Source organism: Chiloscyllium punctatum, chromosome 22, assembly GCF_047496795.1.
Source record: "Chiloscyllium punctatum isolate Juve2018m chromosome 22, sChiPun1.3, whole genome shotgun sequence".
NCBI lineage: Eukaryota > Metazoa > Chordata > Chondrichthyes > Orectolobiformes > Hemiscylliidae > Chiloscyllium > Chiloscyllium punctatum.
In genome coordinates, this window is record NC_092760.1 from 39,024,981 (window position 1) to 39,040,984 (window position 16,004).

The 16,004-nt window shown below is 40.2% G+C and overlaps 1 protein-coding gene across 1 annotated transcript in view; it reads left to right on the plus strand.

Annotated features, from left to right (window-relative positions):
- Positions 1-16,004, plus strand: part of LOC140493883 (anoctamin-9-like) — a 199,356-nt gene that overhangs the window by 77,336 nt on the left and 106,016 nt on the right. The window contains exon 7 of the mRNA XM_072592877.1: positions 12,741-12,875. Coding sequence (XP_072448978.1) covers positions 12,741-12,875 — 135 coding nt within the window. The remainder of the gene's footprint in view (positions 1-12,740; positions 12,876-16,004) is intronic.

Genomic DNA, 16,004 nt, shown 5'->3' on the forward strand with positions numbered 1-16,004 from the left:
CAACTTTCAGAGATCTGTGTACATGGACACCAAGATCCCTCTGCTCATCCACACTACCAAGTATCCGACCATTAGCCCAGTACTCCATCTTTTTGTTACTCATACCAAAGTGAATCACCTCACACTTACCCACATTGAACTCCATTTGCCACCTTTCTGCCCAGCTCTGCAGCTTATCTATATCCAGTTGTAACCTGACACATCCTTCCTCACTGTCAACAACTCCACCGACTTTCGTATCATCCGCAAACTTGCTCACCCAACCTTTTAGCCCCTCCTCCAGATCATTTATAAAAATGACAAACAGCAATGGTCCCAAAACAGATCCTTGTGGAACACCGTTAGTAACTGCACTCCAAGATGAACCTTTACCATCAACTACTACCCTCTGTCTTCTTCTAGCCAGCCAATTCCTAATCCAAACCTCCAACTCACCCTCAATGCCATACCTCCGTATTTTTTGCAGTAGCCTACCATGGGGAACCTTATCAAACGCCTGACTAAAATCCATATACACCACATCTACTGCTTTACCCTCGTCCACCTCCTTAGTCACCTTCTCAAAGAATTCAATAAGGTTTGTGAGGCACGACCTGCCCTTCACAAAACCATGCTGACTATCCTTGATCACATTATTCCTATCCAGATGTTCATAAATCCTATCCCTTATAATTCTCTCTAAGACTTTGCCCACAACAGAAGTGAGGCTCACCAGCCTATAGTTACTAGGGTTATCCCTACTCTCCTTCCTGAACAAGGGAACCACATTTGCTATCCTCCAGTCTTTTGGCACTATTCCTGTAGACAAGGACATAAAAATCAAGGCCAATGACTCTGCAATCTCCTCCCTTGCTTCCCAGAGAATCCTAGGATAAATGCCATCAGGCCCAGGGGACTTATCTATTTTCACCCTTTCCAGAATTTCCAACACCTCTTCCCTACATACCTCAAAGCCGTCCATTCTATTAATTGTGACTCAGTATTCACATCAGCAACAATGTCCTGTTCCTGAGTGAATACTGACGAAAAGTATTCATTCAGTGTCTCCCCAATCTCTTCAGCCTCCACACGCAACTTCCCACTACTATCCTTGACTGGACCTATTCCTACCCTAGTCATTCTTTTATTCCTGACATACCTATAGAAAGCCTTAGGGTTTTCCCTAATCCTACAAACTAAGGACTTTTCATGTCCCCTCCTTGCTGCTCTTAGCTCTCTCTTCAGATCCTTCCTGGCTACCTTATAACTCTCAATCGCCCCAATTGAACCTTCACGCCTCATCTTTACATAGGCCGCCCTCTTCCCTTTAACAAGGGATTCCAATTCCTTATTAAACCACGGCTCCCTCACACGACCCTTTCCTCCCTGCCTGACAGGTGTTGAAAGAGAAAAGGCACAAATATTGTGGATGGGAAACAAAAATAATAGCGAAGCACAATTCTTACAAACTCTGGATCACAGATATCAATGAGTTGTTTTCCTTTGGTTTTCTTTTGACTCCTTCTAATTCTTTGCTAATGATGTATGGTTGTGGAAGCACCAATTTTCAGTCTTTCAGTGTCTCAAAGTGTTTTTCCATTACAGATAAAGGTGAAGGAGCTAGCTAGTAGGAAATCTCTTACTTGTCCATACACAAGGGAGAGTGAGCTTTCTCTTCATGAGCTGAGTGTTTCTGCTGTGTTGCCCACTAAGCTGCATCCCCCATCCAGGAACCAATTTACATTGTTAATATGCCACGTGCTCCTAAACCCACAACAACTGGTCCTCACTGAAAATTTAAAGTTGTGCTGAATGTACATATGTGATGCTATTCTATTTGGGCTACTTTGTCACAACTTGAATAAGGCAACATTGTAGAGACAACTAACAATGTGTTCCAGCAACTTTTAAAACTACATACATCATCTTACATAGTAGTTGATAATCCAAAAAGACAACAAAAGTAGGCTTTACATGATTCCAACCTATGGAGACATGAAAATCCATTTAAAAAATGCATTTAATCACGAGGTTTTTGACATATGGAGTACACAATTTGAGACTTACGTCCATTCATACCCATTCAGCCATTGTACATATCTTATTCATTTAAAAAAAATCATCTTTCTATTAAATTCTTAACTTATTCCATCAAATATTAACTTACTTTATCATTTTTACATTCTGGATAATGTGCCCGCTATAGCACCATCTTTCCAGCAATGTGAACAATCTTTACATTACATAGTCAAATCAATAAACTCCATCTGAACAACTCAAATTTTCAACTTTCCAGCAAAAATTTTTGTCTCCAAAATAGGAAATTATGTTATGCTAGTCTCTCACTCCAAATAAAAATGACATTAATATAAAACACTCAATCCAAATCTTCCAAATTAACTTCATTTTGCCAGTACAGTGAAGTCCTTTGTATCAATGTGCAAAAATATATTGAGTAAATCTGGCTCCAAAGTCAATGTTTTTAAATTAGAGTTATTGGATTCTTCTTATGATTCTAACACAAATAAAAATTCCCTAACTTTCATGTTTCAATAAAGTCATCTGTAACATTTGTGGGCGGCACGGTGGCACAGTGGTTAGCACTGCTGCCTCACAGCGCCAGAGACCCGGGTTCAATTCCCGCCTCAGGCGACTGACTGTGTGGAGTTTGCACGTTCTCCCCGTGTCTGCGTGGGTTTCCTCCGGGTGCTCCGGTTTCCTCCCACAGTCCAAAGATGTGCAGGTCAGGTGAATTGGCCATGCTAAATTGCCCGTAGTGTTAGGTAAGGGGTAGATGTAGATGTAGGGGTATGGGTGGGTTACGCTTCGGCGGGGCGGTGTGGACTTGTTGGGCCGAAGGGCCTGTTTCCACACTGTAAGTAATCTAATCTAATCTAATCTAATTTGATCTAGAACCATGTTCCCACACATTTGCCTGAAATTCTGTTTCCCTACTTTCAAATACAATTGCTTGCATAGACATTGTTGCTTTACCAATGCCCACTTGCACCTAACAGCTGATCTATATTCTTGTTAAGCAACTGTACTTCACATCTATTGTTTTTGAAGTCCCACTCTCTAATTGGTGTTCTGAGCTATAAAAGCTCATTGTGTCTGAAGCAACAAGTATTTAAAATTCGTTATCTTTCATATTATCTAAATCTGTGAAATCATGTTGTTGATCATACTGAATAACACTACAGCAATCAGTGTAGGTAGTTTAAATCTCATTTGCTTCAGGATCAAGATCCAAGTTTGTTGATTCTAATTGAAAAGTAATTTTCTGCGTCACTAATTCAATACTTTCTAACTTTCTCTATCTAAATATAACCTATTATTCCTCTTCATCAGAGCAATTGGGGAATTTCTTCACATCAAAGCCTACATCAAACACTAATAAATATTGATACTTCCTGATTAAAATTTAACAGATCTACAATGGAGCCTAAAGGAAAATTTGTAGGTGGAAGCTGTACAGTCAATTTACATTCTTTTAATGATACAAAGGCTGTCTGCATATCCTTAGTTGCCTCTTTACTGGACAAAATACTGCCATTATCACAGTACAATGAGCAACTTAGACATGATGCTGCTGTGGAGATTGTTCATGGATGTTCTATAATATTCATTTTATTGCACTGAACTTATCTGCATTGCCATATTTTCCTAAACATTGAGCAAAATGCCTACTTCTTGAACATTGCAATCAAAATTTAAACCCAATAGAATAATTGAATCTGCATAGATACTGAACATTATGCTATGCAAGTCTCTCACTCCAAATAAAAATGACATTGCACTAAAGGAAATTTACTTCCAGAGATCATTACTGATCATTACTAATTTTGTATTACACATTTGTTCAAGGCAAATTGTAATTTAAAAAAAAATTACTTGTGGGATGTAGGCATTGCGAAGGGGGGGAGTATTTTTTGCCCATCCCTAATTGTCCTTGAGAAGGTGGTGATGAATTGCCTTCTGGAACTGCTGCAGTCCACCTGCTGAGAGTTGACCTGCAGTGCCATTAGGGAGGAATTTCCAGTGTTTTGACCCAGTGACACTGAAGGAATGGTGATACATTTCCAAGTCAGGATGGTGAATGGCCTGGAAGGGAATTTGCTGGTGGTGGTGTTCCATGTCCTATTGTCCTCAAAACGATAGCCTCTGGAAATTGGATTGTCATATCTATAAATGTAAAGATATACTGGTGTTATGCTTTAGTTCTGGCTAATGGCTCTGTGCAATCTACCAACATTGGACTGAACAGTTCTTCAGAAACTGCTACAGGTATTAAGGGTGCTAGTTTAACTATGTGTTGAGATTTTCCTACGACCTGATACATATGGCATTGTTTTACAGCACTGCACTACACACTTATGAAGTCTTGGTCAGGTTAAATGCAATTTTATGATTGTTTGGTTTCTTATTCCTACATACCATGTTAAAGGAATTTCATGTGCTGATTGCAGTATTTTCTGATGATATCTAGACAGTATCACTATCTGATGAACAACCAGCAATCCTCATTATAGGCCTGTGAGGGTGTCTCCTCTTCTTCATCAGAACTCTGATTCTTATCATAATACTCCAGAACTCCTTCAGTCTCAGCTTCAGCATGAACTGCCTGTGCTAATATATTTAATTCCACATTTGCTGTCTGAGCCTGAATTAATGAAGATATACCTCATTTGAAATATTTCATTTGAAATATCCCTCTTGTCACTTCAGGTGATGTAATTAAACCTCCAACAGCAGATGGTAATGAGAGATGGTGACGAGCATGAGCAGCTGAGCCAAGACCTTCATCAGGAGTTGGTGACAGTGAGGGAGGGCAGCTGGAGTGTTCAGATGGACTCTCTGAAAAATGGATGCCTTTGGGAAACAGACACCTCACTGGAAAAAGGAGCAGACAGACAAAGGATTGCTTAACCCAATATAAGTCTCAGGCTTGATGCCGTTTTAACCTTAATTTCCCTCTGTAATGACCTATTGCCAATGAAATCCCTGCTTCACTATCTTGGTTATTTTTCTGCTTTCAAATCTGATATCACATTTCTGACATAGCTGGCAAGGTACCACGGGCCAGGCATCAAGTCATGGTGGATGTTTTTGAAAGCCACCTGGCCAAACTGAAATTAAGTGGTGAGGAGTTGAAACTAGTAATGTCCAAAAGGGAGACTGGATCTGCTCTACGATCATTGGAGGCTTATGTATTAGCATTGGAAACTGATTCTTTAGACCAAACACAGGTAGAGGCTTCCCATGAGCATTTCCATTTTACTATGGAGGATGAAGAATGTTGTGAAACTTGAAATGGTTCAGAAAGGATTTATAAGGATTTTGCCAGAGTTGGAGGATTTGAGCTATAGGGAGGGGCTCAATAGGCTGGCACTGTTTTCCTTGGAGCATTTGAGACTGATGGCTGAACTTTTAGAAGTTAATAAAATCATGAGGGGCTAGGATATGATAAATAGACAAGGTCTTTCCCTGGGGTAGAGGAGTCCAGAACGAGAGAGCATATAGTTAAGGTGAGAGGGGAAAGATAGAAAAGGGACCTAAAAGGCATTTTTTTCACACACAGTATGGAATAAGCTGCCAGAGGAATTGGTGTAGGCTAGTACAATTACAGCGTTTAAAAAGCATTGGGATGGGTATATAAATAGGAAGAGTTTAGAGAGATATGGGCCAAATGCAGTCAAATAGGACTAGATTAGGCTAGGATAAATGGTTGGCATGGACGAATTGGACCAAAGGGTCTGTTCCCGTGCTGCACATCTTTGTGACTCTAAGAAAGCAGTCTTCCTTATTAGAACTAGTAAAATTGTTCAATCACATCACCATCCTTCAAATTGACCATAGCCAGGCTACCAAAGGACCATCTAGCAGAAGCAGAGGTGGGAATATCCAAATAAATTGGAGGGGGCTTAATCATGACAAACCTCAGTTTAATATTTTCTTGAAACATAGGATCACATGAAGAAGATCATGGGAAACAATCAGGAAAGAGACTAGCAACCAAGGGGCTTGGTTGTATGCAAAGTGTAAATATAACAAGATAGACGTGCTGTGCCTAAATGACACAGGAACAGAGGTGTGAACTATTGCCCATCAGTTTTTCTGTAAGTGTCTTGATTGATATCTCCTGTACTCTGGATCTCTGCATCTTCACAAAAGGCCAACATCTCCTTTAATGACTACAGCGTACTCTCCGTGTCTGTCCTCAACTCATACTTTTCATGTTCTGGATTTATTTGTTTTCATTTGTGTTCCAGTTAATTATCTGGTGGAAGGAAGGTGAGAACACCTGTGCTTTTGGCATTAAATGGACAATTTTAGAAAACATGTCAGGGATTATCATGAATCGCACATTATGGGGCGACAGTTGGGGCATCAAAATGCATCAGCTGATACAGGACCCTAGGACTGCTCTTGAGCACTCAAGCTGGCTTTTCCAACTGGTCAACGTCAAGCCTCGTTAGGGTATCGCATGACTCAAGTGGCCAACCTCCCACTTGATGCAACTGTTTAAGTCGTCTTTGTCATTGTGGGAGAGTAGAATGTTGTACCTTTGCAGTTTGCCAGTTTCAGTGACAAAGACATTTACCTCCAGCCAAGAACCTCCATAGGTGTCCTTAAACTTGACTAACTGGAGGAGACATATCAAATCTCACTTCGGAATTTGACATTGGCAAGTTGGAGGAGTCCTAAAGGAAACAGCTTGTTTCTACTTTCATAGCTTCAGGGCAAGTTTTGAAATAGATCATGACATTGGTACTGTGACCTGGTAAGCACAGGATGGTAGCTAAAAATGCCCATTCATTAAAGATTCCTGACTGCCATATCCCACTATTGGGAAAAAATTTCCAACTACTTGCAGAAATCCTGAAGTGAGGTATCCTCTGAGAATTGTCAAGTCTATACGCCTCTCCCATAGTTTGTGAGGAATAAATACAGCAAACTGAGGATTAGTGTGAATTACCAGGCAATCAACACGAAGACATATAAGGATGCTTAGCCTCCAGCTAGGATTGAGGAATTTCTCAAAGGTGCAAACTATTTCTTCAATTTTCATTTGGCCCACAGTTATAACCAGCCACTCAGTGCTGAACAAGATATTAAAACTTTGGCATTCTGAACAGGCAAAGGGTCTTTCTGAATACTTGTGGATGATGTTCGGATTTTGTAATGGCTCTGGCATCTTGATGCATGTGATGGATACAGCTTTTGGCAAAGTCAATTTCCAGTCCCTCCTTGGTTATCTGGATGATATACACTTTTTCAGCTTGACATTCTAGAAAACCGTTGCAAACCTAGACACTGTATTATCCCATTTGTTGTAGTTTAATGTAAAACCCAAACGAGAGGAACAATAACTTTTCTGGACAAATGTTCCTTTGGCACTTCATTGCCAAGAAAGCAATAATGAGAAAATTAAAGTGGTCAAGGAGTGGACCTAGCCTAAGACTGTATGGGAACAGCAGGGTTCTGCTTGGGTTAACTGATTACTATAGGAGATTTGTGCAAGGCTAGGTCCATGGTTGGCTGCCCCATTCCATAATTTGCTGAGGAAATCAGAATGCTGAAGTTGGGAAAGAATGCAAGAGATACATCACAGAGCATCACAGGTGGTTGGAACCCAGCTTGTGATGAATTCTTTTGCACCCTCAAGCAGACGTTTGTTTCATCACTTGTCCTTGGCTATCCAGATTTCCAATTCCTTTGCATACTGGATTCCAACAATTTCCTTGTCTCAGAAGCAATGCTGTCACAGGTTCAAGGACAGAAAAGTGTTTATTGCTAAACTCTATTGGTATCAAATGAATGAAAGGAAAAAGCAGAATTATTCCAATATAAAACTCAGACTGAGGTGGTCTTTTTCCCAGAAGTTCAGAGACATCCTGATTGATGTAGACTTTGAAATATTTACAGATTCCAATTCCAACATCTACCAAGCTTGGAGCAATAGACCCATTGCACTGCTAGGCCCATGCAACTTTGATTTCTGATCCGGTAGAGGTTATGCATAAGTAATGCATGTGCTAACACCCTGGGGAGAATGGCTATACCTGCTATGATGCCATGATGATATCCCAAATCAGAGACAGCATTCTGATTTGATTCCCCAAAACAGTTTATGCTTCTGCTGAGTGTTACCCATGCACTTCTGAGCCAGATCCAATCCAGGTCCATCTACTTGTGGCTCCACCTTTGCCATTTCTCATGAAAGAGGACCTAAGACAGCTTCAATTATTGTTGTTGACATTGGTAACTGGAAGTCCCAATACTCACCAACCCAGCACTGCTGCTGCAAGAGTCCAAACAGGTACAGAAGCTATTGAGGTGCTACAAGAGGATCAGTGAGGAGAATGAAGTCCTTATTTGGATGGTTCATGACAAGATGTGAGCTGAAGTAACACATCCTCTCTGACAATGCCAAATATAAAGTTTTGTTAACAGTTCATAATCATGTAGGACACCAACTTCAGAAAAGACAAATGCTCTGACTTGAGAGTGGTGTTACCTGCCTGGGGCATGAATACTGTTGAAATTGAGAAAGTTGTAATTCGGCAAAGCAGCGAAGCAACTTCACCAAATAATGGGACACTTATGGAAGTTCTTGCGATGAATATTATAGTCCTTGACCCCTGCAATGAAAGGACCAAGTGTGTTCTAGTCACTGATACCTTTACAGGACATCCCCATTTATGACCAAAAAGCGTCAACTATAGCCAGACTATTAGTGAGATGCCTTTCAGTGTTCCATGTCAGATTTAAGGCACAATTTCAAATGCAAGAGCAAAGACCTTTGCAAGGTCTATAGCATTGTCAAGAGCTACATCATTATTGTCCAGAGAGTATTGGACAGTGCGAACAATTAAACAATACTTTGCATGATAATTTGTGTACCTTGCCTTCTGACTGAACAAAAGTGACTGAGCAGCTTTTGGGACGGGTTAATGATTATACTAGTACCCCACACTCATCCACAGGCGACTCTGACAGATAAGCATTGTACAAGGCTAAGCCAGGCATTCAAGAAGGTGGTCGAAAAGGAATGAGAAAAGCACCAAGGAGATAACCATTGAACAACTGCAAGGTTGACAGGACTGACATTTCGATATCCCAGCAAAATCAGAATGCCAGAGGTTGGAATAAAATACAGGATGGGATTCTGAACTTCAGATTCATCAAGCAGCTGGATATAGATAGCCACACCCTTGTTTTTGAATCAGTCATTGGAGTGTAGTCTCAGAAAACAGTTCAGAAGGGAATTGCTAGTGGCCAGGAGACTAGTCGATGGAGGAATGCAGCTCACAGCTGTGTTGCACTGGAGCATGATGGGTAATGTGAAATAGAGCCGGATAGTGATGTAGAATTCTGGAGTGGCCTGTGTATTCTGAATCCAGGAGTTGTATGCAATGTGTGGAGGCTGACACCTGCCCTGGAAAGTGATGCAGGAAGGACCTGCCAGAAATTGAAGCAACAATTGCCAATTATACAACTCCTGGAGCCCAAATTGATCGAGGCCCCAACAAGGGTCATACACCACAATCCGTTGGAAGGTAGCAGTAGACAGGAGGCCAAGAGTCTTCAATCCAGTGCTGAATTTCATCTCAACCCTTCCCATTTGCACAGCATCAGAGAATGCTTCCATTAACTTGGACTCCAACTTTTTAACTATTTGTGGTATAATTGAACATTCTACATCACATCCACTTACACTATGTAGTTGCTAGGACAGTGCATTTCAAGCAAGGATATGTACAATGGAACTTCAGGCAGCAGGTGATGGAAGGAGTGGCTGCTGAGCAGGGAACCTCAAACAGATCTACGCCAGTAGTTAAAGTGAAGTGAAGGAAGGTAACTGGAGCAGTTCAATAGATAAAAAGGTGTGATTGGGAAATGGAGGCCTGATGGAAAGAAAGACAAAAAGGTATTTCTAAATCCAGTGTAAACCACAGGCTTCATTATGTGTAAATATTCTTTGTTAAATTTTCATTTCCCTTCATGTTTTTAACAATCTTATGTCAATAGAATTAAGAATCCCTGCTTTGCGATTTTTGGGCCTTCTGTATATTTAAATCTGTTAATTTATTTGCCATTTTTCTAGTTACGACTTGTGATAAAACATTTGTTCTGTCTCTTTAACCAGATTCGTGATTATGGATTTCCTTTACAATAACCAAATTATTTCTGCAGGAATAAATCAACTCTATTCAAAGATAATTTCTCAACAATGCTTAATATCACTATTCCAGAGAACAAATTACCCTCCAACTGCACTTTATGATGGAACTCAGATACACTTCATCTAATTTATGAGCACTTCAGCTTTCAAAATACATCTAAGCGAAAGCGATGTCCTATCCCAACCGAAAAAAGTCTTTGAGTAACTCTCCTGTATCCTTTAACATAGTTATGAGCTTAGGCACATTGTTTGAATAAAAAAGTCAGCCAGCTTTCCTTTTGACAAAAACTCTTTACATCTGTTATCTACTTTATTCACTTTCCTGCAGTCAGCAGTGTTTATCTCCAGTTAAAGCTTCAATTTTCTGTTTTCTTTCTCTTTCAGACTCTTAGACACTAAGTAGTTCTGTGGGTTTCCCATGCAACATGCAGCATTCTTAGTTATTACAATGGAAACACTTAGTATTTCAATTTTAACCTTTCTTTCTGCTCTGATGGATCATGGACATTCCCACTTGCCCTTTCATTTCTATTCACTTTGCCTCCCTTTTAACCTCCTTTTCTCTATCCTTCTTGAAGTTATGAGGGTGATGGAGAAAAGACTTATTTTGTAGATCAGTTTTAATCTGCTATTACTGCTGCCTGTCTAGCAGTTGCTAGCTTCTGTTCTTCAAAAAAGTTCTTATTGCAAAAAGAGCAGAAAAACCTTCAAAGTCAACCAAAAGCATTATCTCAGTTGTATACACAGTTTCAACTCCTTATGCTCAAAATTATTTTGCTTAACACTTTAAAATTCAATGTAAGTTTATTCAGGTGGTTTCCACAACTTTATTGTCATTTTTTTTGGTTATTAAGCTTCCATTTTATTGTTAAAACAAATTCTATAGTATTGTATGCTGCTGCTTCAGAGAGAGACCACCTTATTAAAACAAAGTATGAGGTCTCAAGCCAGATTTCAATCACGCATCAGAATTGTCCCAAAGTCACTGGAGTCAGGACCAGAATATACTCACTTTTCCATCCTTTGAACTCCTATTCAGTAACTCCCAAAAGAGGTTTCCAATAAGCACCTCCCCTATTGCTGGACAGAATTGATCATGCCATCTAGTAACTTTTCAAAGAGAATTTACGGTATGGTACCTTTTCAGAAAACGCACTAGCTCACTACAGAAAAAAAAGTAGACTGAACTATAAGTGTTAACTTGCATATGAATATTACAAATATAGTTATAAGTGAACAATCATATTTTAAGCCTGTTCTTATACCTCTTTGGAATCAAATAATTATCAATGCACTGCTATTTTAAAAAGCACTTTTATCTTATTGTGATTGACAGTTTGAAAGGAAATGTATAAAATTATGAAAGCATTTCTAAAGGTGATGATGCACTTCACTCTACAATAGTCACACAGATCCCTAGCCATCCTCAAGTGTACTGATGAATATTGCATTCTTCCTTTCCAGGAATAAATAAGCATTTGACTATTTGTATTTATGAGACCTTAAGTGAGTGTCCAGTTAATGCCCACCACTTGCAATTAAACACAAGAAATATTCAGTTAACATCCCTGTTTGGCAATAATTCAGATTTAAAATTCTCAGGCTTGTTTTCAAACCCTTTTGGGTTTTGTCTCTCCTGCACCTTCATTCAGCTTTACAGGTCTTGAGATCTTTGCACTCCTTCATTTGTAAATTCTTGTGTGTGCCCAATTTTAATTACTTCATTATTGCCTTCAGCTACCTGAACTTAAAGGTCAGTTTTAGGTTCAAGTTGCACCTACTCCAGAGGTCATAACATGTCTGAACAGATTGATTGAAAACATCAAAAATTTTAACTCTATTTCTCTCTTCATGGATGCAACCAGGCAGTTGCTTTTATTTCAGATCTTCAATATATGCAGTATTTGTCTCTTTACCTTCCTCTTTTTCAATAAGATGCACTTTATATCATACTGTACATACTCAAGTAATACTCAATATCAAGTAAAAGTTGACCCCCTATTTTTGGCCAAAATGTCTGGAATTTTCCTTATGTCTCATATAAAAGCTGATCTTAGTTCTTCACAGATAGCAGGTCAATATTTATGAGTCAGTGTGCCAACTGTCTCACACCGCTCGGGGTCTTCTACCCACAGCAGCCACACTCTGCACCAGTTTTTCAGAATTATCTTAATTTGCTATGTTTTTTTCTTTATTCGTTTAGAGATCAGTTGGGCCTCTGCTTATGATATGATATGAATTTTTGACAGGCATGAATTTCAGCCACTCAAAAGTAGTATCCATGTAATTGTCAACCCCATAAATTTAACCTTAAAAAGTATTCAAAAAATTTCTAACTCAAGTATATACAGTACCTGTTTGTCCAAGGTGTTTTTATCACATTGACATAACCCCTTATCATTAAATTTTATTTAGTAATTCTGCTGTAGCATGCTAGTTTTGGTTTGACTCTGTTAAAGGCAGAATGTAGATGCAATGTCCTTTACTCTACATAGCTAGAAATATGCAATAAAGAAAATCATGTTTAAAATATCATACATTTTGTTGATTTGCATTGTATTTCTATTTGTAGATTGTATTTTGGAGAGCGTCTTGCCTTGTATTTTGCCTGGCTTGGTTGGTACACTATCATGCTGATTCCTGCGGCTGTATGTGGATTCATCGTCTTTATATACGGATTAATCTATTTTGGAGATAACCAAGTGAGGTACTGTATAATTGGTGCTTCTGTTGCAAACATAACAAATAATATAAGAGATAGAAGTTATTTTGTTGGAGAAAAATCTATTTTGCTAATGCTTTATAACATTGGACAACAGAAAGATGGAAGAGTAGATAGAACCAGGTTTGGTAACATCCTACACTTGAAAGGGCTGTTTATTGGAAGCATAATGTATGGAACATCATCTCGGCTAACGATCACAGAGGAAAGAGAAGGAGGCTGCAACCTCACTTCAATGACTCATGAAGCTTTGAATTCATTTCCATATGAAGTACTTGAGGTTAAAATGTATATAAATTCTGAGGAGGCAGTGACATAGTGGAATTGTAACTGGGCTAGTAATCCAGAGACTTAGGCTAAAGTTCTGAGGATACATGTTCAAATCCCACCATGGTAGATGGTAGAATTTGATTTCAAATGATAAATTTGGAATTGAAAGTTTGACTAATGATCATGAAACCATTAGTGATGTAAAAACACCTGGTTCACAAATATTCTTTGGGAGAAGGAAGATTTCCCATGTGGTCTGGTTCATGTGTGGCTCCAAACCTACAACAATATGGTTGACTCTTAATTGTCTGGAAATCTACCCTGTTGTATCAAAGTACTACAAAGTCTGATAAAAAGAATAAAACTGGATGGACCTTCTGTCATCAACCAACTCAATGGAAAACGTAAAGACATTCACAGCCCTCTCAACCCTGCAAAGTACTTTTATGCAAACACCTAGGGGCTCGTGCCAAAACTGGGAGAGGTGCACCACAGATTAGAGCTGAAAATGTGTTGCTAGAAAAGCGCAGCAGGTCAGGCAGCATCCAAGGAACAGAGAATCGACGTTTCGGGCATCAGCCCTTCTTCAGGAATGAGGAAAGTGTGTCCAGCAGGCTAAGCTAAAAGGTAGGGAGGAGGGACTTGGGGGAGGGGCGTTGGAAATGCGATAGGTGGAGGGAGGTCAAGGTGAGGGTGATAGGGCGGAGTGGGGTGGGGCGGAGAGGTCAGGAAGAAGATTGCAGGTTAGGAAGGCGGTGCTGAGTTCGAGGGATTTGACTGAGACAAGGTTGGGGGAGGGGAAATGAGGAAACTGGAGAAATCTGAGTTCATCCCTTGTGGTTGGAGGATTCCCAGACGGAAGATGAGGCGCTCTTCCTCCAACCGTCGTGTTGCCATGGTCTGGCGATGGAGGAGTCCAAGGACCTGCATGTCCTTGGTGGAGTGGGAAGGGGAGTTGAAGTGTTGGGCTACGGGGTGGTTGGGTTGGTTGGTCCGGGTGTCCCAGAGGTGTTCTCTGAAACGTTCCGCAAGTAGGCGGCCTGTCTCCCCAATATAGAGCATCTGCAATCCTCACTTTCTCCTACTTGTACCACAGATTAGTCAATTAATTGCTTAACATAGTCATTTTCACAGAATCATACCTTACAATGTCTCAGATATCTTATCAGCACCCCTGCTGGGAAATTGGCCTCTTTCTCAGGGCTTCAACATCACCTTTATCCAATTTGATCACCATCATCAGCCCAGAGGTGGCTGCACAATGATATGCAGTTAGGAAGTAAATGCCCTGAGAGTCCTTAACATAGATACTAGATACCAAAAAGTCTCATTGCAATTTTACTGTAATCCTACATGGTACTGGTAAGGGTACAATTAAGTGCTGTGAGTAGTTTTGGTCTTCTTATTTAAAGAAAGATATAATTTCATTGCAGGTAGTTCAGAGAAGGTTCACTAGGATAATCCCCAGAATGGAAGGATTGTCTTCTGAGCAAAGGTTAAACTGTACTCTACTCAAAGGAATTTAGAAGAATGAGAGGTGATCTCATTGAAACATATCAAATTCTTAAGGGGCTTGACAGGATAAGTGCTGAGAGTATGTTTTTCCCTCTTGGGAGAGTTTATGACCAGAGGGCATAGTCTCAGAATAAACGGGCACCAATTTAATACTGAGATTAGGAGAAATTTCTTCTATCAGAGGGTGGTAAGTTTTTGGAACTCCTTGTTGCAAACAGCTGTGGAGAAAAATCCTTGTGTAGATTTCAGGCTGAAATAGATCAATTCTTAATCAGTAGGGGAATAAAGGGTTATGGCAAAAGGACAGGAAAGCAGACATGAGGAATGTCGGATTAGACATGGTACTATAGAAGGTGGAGCAGGCTCAAGGGGCCTCCTCTTCCAATTCTTAAGGTCTTATCAGATGAAATATGGACAGAAATGCTCTGGTAATTACCAGCTACCATGCCACTCCAACTCTTTCAGGTGATGAATCAGTTCTTTTCCATGTCAAACACCATTTGGATGATGTACTAAGGTGGCAAGGACACAGAATATACCCTGGAAGAATTCAGTGCCAATCACCAAGACTAGTTCAGCAGTACTGCTGGTTGAGCTGTTGAGTCCTAAAGAGCTTAGCTGCTAGACTGAGTTTGTTAAAGGTGGTGAGTGAACCAAGAAGAGGATACAATGTACCTGACCTCATCCTCACCAAAATACCATCATAACATAGGTAGAAGTGACCACATCTTGTGGAGATGAAGGCCCACCATTATATTAACAAAGCAACTGGGACAGCACAGTGGCTCATTGGTTAGCACTGTTGCCTCACTGTGCCAGAGACTCGGGTTTGACTCCAGCCTCAGGCAACTGTGTATGTAGAGTTTGCACATTCTGCCTGTGTCTGCATTATTTTCCTCCGGGGCAATGGTTTCCTCCCACAGTCCAAAGATATATAGGTTAGGTGGTAGAAGTCTGGGTCTGGGTCTGGGTGGGATGATCTTCAGCAGCTCAGTAGACTGAACAGCCTCCTTCTGCACTCTATGATTCCATGGCCATTAACACTCCATCCCATGGCGTTGTGTGGAATTATGACTGTTATAAATGGGATATATTTTGAACAAATCAAGCAACTCAAGACTGAACGCCCTTGTGATGCTGTGGGCAATCAGCAGCCACAGAATTGCAACCAGACTTAATTTGTGACCTCATGGCCTGGCATACTAACCCTGATTTAATGAAGAATGCCAAGAGGAGCATCAACATACCCCTAAAAAGGTATAGATACAGCCAGGGCTACTTGTATACTTATCTGTATTAGCAGCATGCAATGGACTGAGTTAAGCCAAC